Consider the following 11,673-nt stretch of genomic DNA (forward strand, 5'->3'; position numbering starts at 1 on the left):
CTGTGCGGGAACACAGCTACTGTGCGACCACACATTAAGTGTGGTACCACGCACACACAGCACAGTAGACTGTGTGTGGTACCACAGCACCACACAGTGAAAAGTGGTACTTGACCCATCACTACATGGGGCCCCTTCGATTATCAGTCACATTCCCTAAATTTGTTGCCGGCATGGGGGTGGAGGGGAGGTGCAAATGGTTCTCCAGCCAAATGGCAAATGGGCATACTACAGCGAAGAAATCTTCGGCGATCGCCTAGTCCGCCTACTGGTCGATCCACCGCTGGTTAACGAAGATGTTTTTTATTGTGGAGGTGCATCCTTCCCCCTTACTGCTGCGTATGCATCGGGCAGGAGACAGTGTGGCAGTATGCAAGTTTCTGCTGGATAGGAGCGGGCCCACGGCACCGCCTTCGTTCCGCACATCTGCATGCCCGTCGTGGGTTCTAACCGCGTATGAACCGTCCGCCATAACAAGGGCCGACTATCCGGCTACGTGGTACTCTAGTTCTCAAAAGGCCGGCATGATCGCGTAGGTTATTGCGCCAATGAAAATAATAATAAAAAAATTTGCTCAGCAGTCCACACCCGGGGAAGGTTTTTGTCTTGGTTTTGTCTTTGTTGATGCCGGGTCTACCGCTGCGGCGCGACAAATGCACGGAATGCAATCGACCAAAGAACATGAACCTACCGAGCCTTACCCATTCCAAGGCAGTGGCGGTCGCTCGGCGTCATGATACCGACTCCAAGCCAACAAGCCACCAGATTCTGGACGGACAGGTGCAGCACCATACGCGCACCGTAATAAATAAATCCAGAATCCTCTTTTGTATGAATTTAATTCAAGTTTTGTTTCCACTTGCGCCCGCTAGCTGAATTGGAAAGAAATGTGCTACATATCACATGCACGATTGCTTCGATCGTGTGTCTTTTTAACACCCCCAACAACAGAACCGATCACAAAGATGGTGGTGCCAATCTAATGGTTGTGTTTAATAAGATTGATGGAAAAGATTTAGAATATTAGTTCAAGCTTTTATTTCACACTTCACGTGGTTAGGTTAATGAGTCGAATAAGAACATACAAAAGAAAGAGTTAGAAAGAGACAGAACGTGACGCTACGAAAAGCGCGGACACACACACTTCTGTCAGTTTGAAGTCCGGTTGGTTGCAGGTTTATGGAGTCGGGTTAAAGGATCGAAGTGTAGGATATTGTCAATCCTAACACCCCCGCTCAATATCCGGAAGGTGCCAACCCCAGTTTGGCTCGATGCTTCTGGAACACACCGGATGACAAGCCCTTGGTCATCATGTCTGCAACTTGTTCACCGGTCGGGACATAACGAACAGCAACACGCCCCCGCTGAATCTCTTCACGGATGAATCGATGTTGAACATCGACATGCTTCAAGCGCGCTGTATCTCGCTCCTCCTCGACAACCCTTATCGTCGACTGGTTGTCTTCGTAGTAGACCACCGGACCCTCCGGTTCCATCGAAAGCTCCTTCAGTAAACGAACCAGCCAAACTCCATGGCAAACAGCGGTGCTCAAGGCCACGAGCTCCGCTTCCGTCGAAGACAACGATATGGTGGACTGCTTCTTAGTCAACCAACTGACGGCACCGCCGCATACTCGGAAGACGTATCCAGTGATAGAGCGTCTATCCACCAGATCATTCGCCCAATCTGCATCGGCAAATGCTTCCAGTACTGGTACCGGATCCTTCGCTGAAAACACCAAAACCAAGTCCAGCGTTCCTTTAATGTACCGCAGTATCCGTTTGGCATGTGTCCAATGCAGTTCCGTTGCACAGCTTTGAAACTGACTCATGTAGTTTACCGCGGCACATAGGTCAGGTCTTGAAGTTAGAGTTACGTACGTGAGACAGCCAACCAACTCTCGGTAAGGTTTCTCAGTACGCTCAGCTTCTTCTCCTCTTTTTAAGTGTAGGCGACACTCCATCGGTGTAGATGCTGGTTTGCACTCAAACATGTTGAAGCGACGAAGCAGGTTCTTGAGAAATCCCCTCTGGCTGATGCGAAGGATTCTCTCTTTGATGTCTCGGTCAATTCTCATACCGAGAAATGTGCGTACCTCTCCGATGTCCGTCATTTCGAATTCCTTCGAAAGACATTTCTTCACAGCTTCTATCGGCTTCAACTGACGACCGACAACAAGTAAGTCGTCCACGTACAGAACTAGGATAACCTGGCTGCTTTTGGAACCCTTCACATAAAGACACGGATCACTCAAGCTTCTGGTAAATCCTAGACGCTGTACGAAACTATGGAATCTTGTATTCCACGCTCGCGATGCCTGCTTGAGACCATACAAAGAACGGTTAAGACGACATACAAGATTCTTACCTATCTCGAATCCTTCTGGTGGAATCATAAAGATCTCCTCTTCCAGTTGCCCATTTAGGAAGGCCGTCTTGACGTCCATCTGATGAATTATCATCATTTGCTCATTAGCAATACTCAATACTGTTCGCACAGTATCAAGACGCGCAACTGGCGAATAGGTTTCGCCATAGTCAAAACCTGCTTTCTGGCTGAATCCACGTGCTACAAGTCTCGCCTTGTAACGCTGCTCACCATTTGCCTCGTTTTGCTTTATTTTGAAAAGCCATTTGCATGTGATAGGTACACGCCCTTTAGGAAGTTTCACTAGTGTCCACGTTTCATTTCGCTCTAGAGAATCCACTTCTTCGCGAATAGCTGTTTCCCATAGATTCCAATCAGGACGTTTCCTCATCTCAACCAGCGAGCTCGGAAGATTATCCACAAATGCAGTTGCATTCATGGCATAACCAGTATATCCCATGTCATACTCCGCTTGCCAGCTGGGATGCTTTCGGTCTCGTTCCGATTTCCGAACTTCGACCATTTCGTCTTCAGCTTCATCTGAACCCTCTCCAGGATCAATTCTGTCTGCACAGCTGTCGAAGGTCTCATCCTCATCCGCATCGTTTGTCTCTGCATCATGTACAACGCCTCCGAGACGCCGCCTGAATCATCGGGAACATCCTCGTCATTACTTTCTGCCTCGGACTCACTTTCGGATTCGTAACGATCTCTACGAATCGGGAACACATCGGGACTGCAGCTAGGCTTCGGACTATCTTCCGAAATAGTTGTTGTTTCACCTTCTAGGAAGACCACATCTCGAGCTACGACGATCTCCTTGCGATTAGGGTTCCATACTCGATAACCATTACGAGCATACCCTACAAAAACCCCTTTCCAGGATTTTGCGTCTAGCTTCTTCCTTCGCTCCTTTGGAATGTGGACAAACACAGTTGATCCAAAAGCTCGCAAGCTTCGGACATTTGGTTTTCTTCCCTCCAACATTTCAAACGGTGTCTTACGCTGATCAAGCGCACTGGCAGGACTGCGGTTGGTCAAAAACGCTGCCGTCTCTATGGCAACTCCCCAAAATACTTTGCTGATGCTGCGGTCCTCTAACATGGATCGAACTTTCTCGACGAGAGTTCTGTTCATGCGCTCGCTCACGCCGTTTTGTTCAGGAGTGTAGGGAACTGTCCACTCGATCTGGATTCCTTTTCGCTCGCAAAAACTCCTAAATTCGCGACTGATGTATTCTCCTCCATTGTCACAACGTAGGCGAGAAATACATGAACCAAACTTTGCGTTTACCAGCGCTTCATACTTACGGAAGTTGTCGAATACTTCTTCCTTTGACCGCATCAGAAACACCATCGTAAACCGACTCCAGTCGTCGACAAAAGTAACAAAATACTTTTCGCCTTCTAGCCCTTCTGGCGTCACCGGGCCACATACGTCCGAATGGATCAATTCGAGCACTCGCGACGATTGTCGACCCTCGCGCGCGGAAAAGGGTTTACGCGTTTGTTTCCCGATGAGACACGGCTCACACACGAAATCGCCACCCAATTGTGAAACTTTCGCATTTAATCCGCAAACCATGTCATTTCCGATTAACACCTGAAGATTTTTCGCACTGAGATGTCCATATCTACGATGCCACAATTCGAGATTCTTTGGCACTCGTCCACACGAATATAACGCTGTACACGACGCTTCGTTAAGATGGAAATCTATCACGTATAGTTTCCCGCGACGCATCCCGATTGCTATAACCTCAGAATTTCGCTCGATCTTAACAACACCATCTGCGAAAACAACCTTCAAACCGGCCATCTCCATTTTCCGAACGGATAACAGATTTACCTGCGCTTCCGGAATGAACAACACATTCTTTAACCTGATCAGAAACGACTCGCCATTCTCTTCACTTAGCACACGAATATCACCATATTCCTTAGCGACAATGAACTGCCCTTCCTTCGCCACTGCGATACGCATCGGTTCCTTCATCGGGTAAAGCTTCTCGAACAGCTTCCGATCGTTGGTCAGATGCTCTGACGAACCAGAATCAATTATCCAGCTCATTTTCGATGGTTCATCGTACTCACTACTAAGGAAACAAATATCTTTGCTAAGATGTGCACTCGTTTGCGACGTGTCGTTCTTCTTCTTCTTTTCCGGACAGTCAGCGATCTTGTGCCCTTCTCGTTGGCATCCGTAACACTTCCAAACTTTCTTTTTCTTTTGTTGCTTCTTCGCTCCACCAAACGATCCGCCAGATCCACTGAATGCAGCCGCTTCCACTCTCGAACCACTCGATTTGCTGCTGCCTTCGCCGCTTCGCTTGATCTCTTCATCAAGTAATCTGCACTTGCAGAACTCCAGCGTCAGCTTGTCTTCCGGCATCGTTTCTAGGGCTGTAATTACTGTCGCATACGCTGGCCCAAGCGTCAAAAGTAAATAGCAAACGATATCGATTTCCTCCAGCTTTGCTCCGGTTGACTTGTAGTCCCGGACGATTCGCTCAAAGGTTAGGAAATGATCCTGCAACCTTCCTCCGTCATGCCGTAGTGTGAGAAGCTTCTTTTGCAGGTAAAGTCGACTGGCGATGCTTTTTCGTTGAAACACCCGCTCCAAGGCCAACCAAATAGCCCTGGGTGTCTGCTGATCTTGGATATACTCAAACATGTTGTCACCAATCCGAGAAATCAGCAGTGACTTGCAACGCCTTTCCTTCTTTAACCTCTGCTCGGACAATTTCACTGCAGCCTCCTTGACTTCAGCACTGTCCTTCTCGTTTACCACAAGCCGATGATCATCCGCCGCTTCCTGCTCCACGCAAGACATGAGCTCGTGCTCCTCCAGTAGCACCGACATTCGGTACTTCCATTGCGGATAGTTAGATCCATCGAACAGGGGTACACGCACATATTCCATCTCTTTATCCATCCTTATACGCTTTGTTATCACCAGCGAATACCTGGGCCCATAACCTAATAAGATTGATGGAAAAGATTTAGAATATTAGTTCAAGCTTTTATTTCACACTTCACGTAGTTAGGTTAATGAGTCGAATAAGAACATACAAAAGAAAGAGTTAGAAAGAGACAGAACGTGACGCTACGAAAAGCGCGGACACACACACTTCTGTCAGTTTGAAGTCCGGTTGGTTGCAGGTTTATGGAGTCGGGTTAAAGGATCGAAGTGTAGGATATTGTCAATCCTAACAGTGTTGACTCTCAGATAGCGAGATCGAAAATGCATGAACTTTGTAGCCACAGTGGATGAAAATGTACGCATCAGAATCAAATAGTTTAGGGGTTCCCACAAGCACGCACGCACCAAAGAAAGCGCGCCCGCCAGCACGCACCCCCGAAGGCGAGCACGCGAGCACGCACCCCCCAACTAACACCCCCCCCCCTCCCCCCCTTATACAGCATGATCGATTACGGTTACCTTATCGGAAGAAAGGCTGGTTCAGCTATCTTGTAGGGCATCTTCAAAACGTCGGGCGGGGTGGGGGGTCACGACATGATAGAGTGAACGGTCATTTTCCCCGCGCTGTGTGTGTCAAGACCCGAAAACTCGAGACAAAATTTCGATTTCTCCTGCGATTGTTTTATATAGGCTTCGTCACCCTCGATTGGCACGGACATCGAATGGTCTTATCAGCAGCGGCACGAAATAATACAAAGAACGGTTAAGACGACATACAAGATTCTTACCTATCTCGAATCCTTCTGGTGGAATCATAAAGATCTCCTCTTCCAGTTGCCCATTTAGGAAGGCCGTCTTGACGTCCATCTGATGAATTATCATCATTTGCTCATTAGCGATACTCAATACTGTTCGCACAGTATCAAGACGCGCAACTGGCGAATAGGTTTCGCCATAGTCAAAACCTGCTTTCTGGCTGAATCCACGTGCTACAAGTCTCGCCTTGTAACGCTGCTCACCATTTGCCTCGTTTTGCTTTATTTTGAAAAGCCATTTGCATGTGATAGGTACACGCCCTTTAGGAAGTTTCACTAGTGTCCACGTTTCATTTCGCTCTAGAGAATCCACTTCTTCGCGAATAGCTGTTTCCCATAGATTCCAATCAGGACGTTTCCTCATCTCAACCAGCGAGCTCGGAAGATTATCCACAAATGCAGTTGCATTCATGGCATAACCAGTATATCCCATGTCATACTCCGCTTGCCAGCTGGGATGCTTTCGGTCTCGTTCCGATTTCCGAACTTCGACCATTTCGTCTTCAGCTTCATCTGAACCCTCTCCAGGATCAATTCTGTCTGCACAGCTGTCGAAGGTCTCATCCTCATCCGCATCGTTTGTCTCTGCATCATGTACAACGCCTCCGAGACGCCGCCTGAATCATCGGGAACATCCTCGTCATTACTTTCTGCCTCGGACTCACTTTCGGATTCGTAACGATCTCTACGAATCGGGAACACATCGGGACTGCAGCTAGGCTTCGGACTATCTTCCGAAATAGTTGTTGTTTCACCTTCTAGGAAGACCACATCTCGAGCTACGACGATCTCCTTGCGATTAGGGTTCCATACTCGATAACCATTACGAGCATACCCTACAAAAACCCCTTTCCAGGATTTTGCGTCTAGCTTCTTCCTTCGCTCCTTTGGAATGTGGACAAACACAGTTGATCCAAAAGCTCGCAAGCTTCGGACATTTGGTTTTCTTCCCTCCAACATTTCAAACGGTGTCTTACGCTGATCAAGCGGACTGGCAGGACTGCGGTTGGTCAAAAACGCTGCCGTCTCTATGGCAACTCCCCAAAATACTTTGCTGATGCTGCGGTCCTCTAACATGGATCGAACTTTCTCGACGAGAGTTCTGTTCATGCGCTCGCTCACGCCGTTTTGTTCAGGAGTGTAGGGAACTGTCCACTCGATCTGGATTCCTTTTCGCTCGCAAAAACTCCTAAATTCGCGACTGATGTATTCTCCTCCATTGTCACAACGTAGGCGAGAAATACATGAACCAAACTTTGCGTTTACCAGCGCTTCATACTTACGGAAGTTGTCGAATACTTCTTCCTTTGACCGCATCAGAAACACCATCGTAAACCGACTCCAGTCGTCGACAAAAGTAACAAAATACTTTTCGCCTTCTAGCCCTTCTGGCGTCACCGGGCCACATACGTCCGAATGGATCAATTCGAGCACTCGCGACGATTGTCGACCCTCGCGCGCGGAAAAGGGTTTACGCGTTTGTTTCCCGATGAGACACGGCTCACACACGAAATCGCCACCCAATTGTGAAACTTTCGCATTTAATCCGCAAACCATGTCATTTCCGATTAACACCTGAAGATTTTTCGCACTGAGATGTCCATATCTACGATGCCACAATTCGAGATTCTTTGGCACTCGTCCACACGAATATAACGCTGTACACGACGCTTCGTTAAGATGGAAATCTATCACGTATAGTTTCCCGCGACGCATCCCGATTGCTATAACCTCAGAATTTCGCTCGATCTTAACAACACCATCTGCGAAAACAACCTTCAAACCGGCCATCTCCATTTTCCGAACGGATAACAGATTTACCTGCGCTTCCGGAATGAACAACACATTCTTTAACCTGATCAGAAACGACTCGCCATTCTCTTCACTTAGCACACGAATATCACCATATTCCTTAGCGACAATGAACTGCCCTTCCTTCGCCACTGCGATACGCATCGGTTCCTTCATCGGGTAAAGCTTCTCGAACAGCTTCCGATCGTTGGTCAGATGCTCTGACGAACCAGAATCAATTATCCAGCTCATTTTCGATGGTTCATCGTACTCACTACTAAGGAAACAAATATCTTTGCTAAGATGTGCACTCGTTTGCGACGTGTCGTTCTTCTTCTTCTTTTCCGGACAGTCAGCGATCTTGTGCCCTTCTCGTTGGCATCCGTAACACTTCCAAACTTTCTTTTTCTTTTGTTGCTTCTTCGCTCCACCAAACGATCCGCCAGATCCACTGAATGCAGCCGCTTCCACTCTCGAACCACTCGATTTGCTGCTGCCTTCGCCGCTTCGCTTGATCTCTTCATCAAGTAATCTGCACTTGCAGAACTCCAGCGTCAGCTTGTCTTCCGGCATCGTTTCTAGGGCTGTAATTACTGTCGCATACGCTGGCCCAAGCGTCAAAAGTAAATAGCAAACGATATCGATTTCCTCCAGCTTTGCTCCGGTTGACTTGTAGTCCCGGACGATTCGCTCAAAGGTTAGGAAATGATCCTGCAACCTTCCTCCGTCATGCCGTAGTGTGAGAAGCTTCTTTTGCAGGTAAAGTCGACTGGCGATGCTTTTTCGTTGAAACACCCGCTCCAAGGCCAACCAAATAGCCCTGGGTGTCTGCTGATCTTGGATATACTCAAACATGTTGTCACCAATCCGAGAAATCAGCAGTGACTTGCAACGCCTTTCCTTCTTTAACCTCTGCTCGGACAATTTCACTGCAGCCTCCTTGACTTCAGCACTGTCCTTCTCGTTTACCACAAGCCGATGATCATCCGCCGCTTCCTGCTCCACGCAAGACATGAGCTCGTGCTCCTCCAGTAGCACCGACATTCGGTACTTCCATTGCGGATAGTTAGATCCATCGAACAGGGGTACACGCACATATTCCATCTCTTTATCCATCCTTATACGCTTTGTTATCACCAGCGAATACCTGGGCCCATAACCTAATAAGATTGATGGAAAAGATTTAGAATATTAGTTCAAGCTTTTATTTCACACTTCACGTAGTTAGGTTAATGAGTCGAATAAGAACATACAAAAGAAAGAGTTAGAAAGAGACAGAACGTGACGCTACGAAAAGCGCGGACACACACACTTCTGTCAGTTTGAAGTCCGGTTGGTTGCAGGTTTATGGAGTCGGGTTAAAGGATCGAAGTGTAGGATATTGTCAATCCTAACAGTGTTGACTCTCAGATAGCGAGATCGAAAATGCATGAACTTTGTAGCCACAGTGGATGAAAATGTACGCATCAGAATCAAATAGTTTAGGGGTTCCCACAAGCACGCACGCACCAAAGAAAGCGCGCCCGCCAGCACGCACCCCCGAAGGCGAGCACGCGAGCACGCACCCCCCAACTAACACCCCCCCCCCCTCCCCCCCTTATACAGCATGATCGATTACGGTTACCTTATCGGAAGAAAGGCTGGTTCAGCTATCTTGTAGGGCATCTTCAAAACGTCGGGCGGGGTGGGGGGTCACGACATGATAGAGTGAACGGTCATTTTCCCCGCGCTGTGTGTGTCAAGACCCGAAAACTTGAGACAAAATTTCGATTTCTCCTGCGATTGTTTTATATAGGCTTCGTCACCCTCGATTGGCACGGACATCGAATGGTCTTATCAGCAGCGGCACGAAATAAAATAAACCATCAATACACCGATAACACTTTAAATCCCAAACCACAGCGTCTCAAGATCACACACAAATTAACAAATGCTAACGCCCACCAATAACAATACACAACCGCAATGCACATATATGAATCAACGCATACACCACAACACCCAATCAGCTGGCGGCGGAAGGGACGAGCTGAAGCTCAAGTAAGGCAAGGTAGGGAGAAGAAGCAGACGAAAATATAGGCGCCAATATTTTTTTATTTTTTTGGTCCGCCGCCTAAAATAGTTCGTCCATTTCACCAACAGAGGGCACCAAACCTGCGCAGGCCTTTGCTTGGGTTGCGGCTGAGTATTTTCCGGAGGACGGAGGAAGCTAAGACTGACGGAGTAAATGACTGTCATTCGATTTTGGAATCTACAGTAGAACGTCGATTATCCGGGGGCGGATTAACCGTCCGGTGGCTTATCCGTGCGCGTAAATGTCACAGCTGCTCAAACATGCACCGAAAATTTGCAGCGATAGTCAAGTAGGCAACCAATTTTTTTGCAGCGGTTAAAACCCAATTCCGCGCTGTAAATAAACCAGTGACAGTTCGAACATGCGACCTGGGCACTGTGGGCCCTTTGTGTCAGTTTCAATTGGTGTTGTTTTCATTAATGGCGGTTTGTTTACATTTCGTTGCGATATCATCAGGTTCCCGTGGTTCGATATTCGGTCGAGCTTTCTTTTCGTCAACCTCATCGTGACGATCGTGGTGCTCGGTGGACTGTTGGCAACGATCGAAAACCATCTGCCCACTGCCATCCGGCAGACGTTCCGGTATGACAAGCATGCACTGAAGGGATCATCGGACCGATTGGAGCCCCTGCTGGAGATCCTGAAGGTGTGGTTCATACATTTCTACGTCTTTGCTGCCCTCTGGTCGGTGGCCGGATTTGCCGTCATGATGTAGCCAGCGCGTGACTACGTAATCGCCTTCCTCGATACGTTGGCAACCAACAAGCGTATGGTGCGCACCACGCCTACCGAGACGATGGTTGCCATGACGCTGATCACGCTGCAGTGTTTGCGCCGGTTCTACGAGACCTGGTTCGTGCAGGTGTTCTCGAGCAAGCTGAAAATCACCCACCAGTGGTACGTGGAAAACATTCACAACTATCCGAAGCAAAGGAAAGCACTCGTCCCGTTCGTTCTGTGAGATCGACGGTGAGGATGCGGATAATATCATTCCGGTTGTTGGGCTTTTTTTTAGGATCGAAAAAATGGTAAGGTTTTTGTCCAGCTTTTTTAGGTCGCTGGTTTCCGGCTGATGGGATTCAGCTGGTTTTCCTGGATCGTCTTTGAATGCCTTGTTACACGGACCGGTCGTCGATGAACTCGAGATGCACCGCATTGACAAGCGGCAGTAGCAGGATGCAATCGACGTGGCCGAGCTGGCAGCGAAGCCGTTTCTCGGTGAGCCATTTACGCCGAATGAGGGTGGCCAAGAGCTGGCTGCATACGTTCGATTCGTTCGATATTCGTTACGCACACGATCAAACTGTGTAGCGATACCGAGTGTGTCCGGCCATCGAGACTAGAAGCATAGCGGAAGCTACGTTGCGTCGTCCATTGTGGTGCGATGCGCTGTATGTTCCGGGTGTGTGATTGAGTTTCATGTTTGTTTCTTTCTTGTTTACAGACACCTTTTCATCAACAACTGGCATGACTATCGGCTCACGGTCGGTGGCTCTAGCGCAGGGGAAGGTGCATTCCAATCGGCTGGCAGGACACAGATCGGATCGGTTAGGACAGCGATCGGCATAGTACGGCTCGCGACCCGCATGTGGCTATTTGTTGACTAGGTGGAGGCTCTTTACAGGGTTTTCCAAGCCACTTCAATGTTGAAACTGAAAATTTCAACCACGTTAAACGAAAGCTGAAGGCTGCACGGGTGATTT

The 11,673-nt window shown here is 48.3% G+C and overlaps 2 protein-coding genes across 2 annotated transcripts; both read left to right on the forward strand.

The window, feature by feature from the left end:
• The first annotated feature begins 10,331 nt into the window (after positions 1-10,331).
• LOC121600929 (polyprenol reductase-like) lies at positions 10,332-10,685 on the forward strand. Its single transcript, XM_041929700.1, has one exon. It carries the CDS (start codon positions 10,332-10,334, stop codon positions 10,683-10,685), a length of 354 nt encoding a protein of 117 aa, XP_041785634.1.
• Positions 10,686-10,739: 54 nt separating this feature from the next.
• Positions 10,740-11,339, forward strand: LOC121600912 (polyprenol reductase-like). Its single transcript, XM_041929686.1, has one exon. It carries the CDS (start codon positions 10,740-10,742, stop codon positions 10,929-10,931), a length of 192 nt encoding a protein of 63 aa, XP_041785620.1. The 3' UTR covers positions 10,932-11,339.
• The last annotated feature ends 334 nt before the right edge of the window (positions 11,340-11,673 follow it).

Source organism: Anopheles merus, unplaced genomic scaffold (assembly GCF_017562075.2).
Source record: "Anopheles merus strain MAF unplaced genomic scaffold, AmerM5.1 LNR4000011, whole genome shotgun sequence".
Classification (NCBI taxonomy): domain Eukaryota; kingdom Metazoa; phylum Arthropoda; class Insecta; order Diptera; family Culicidae; genus Anopheles; species Anopheles merus.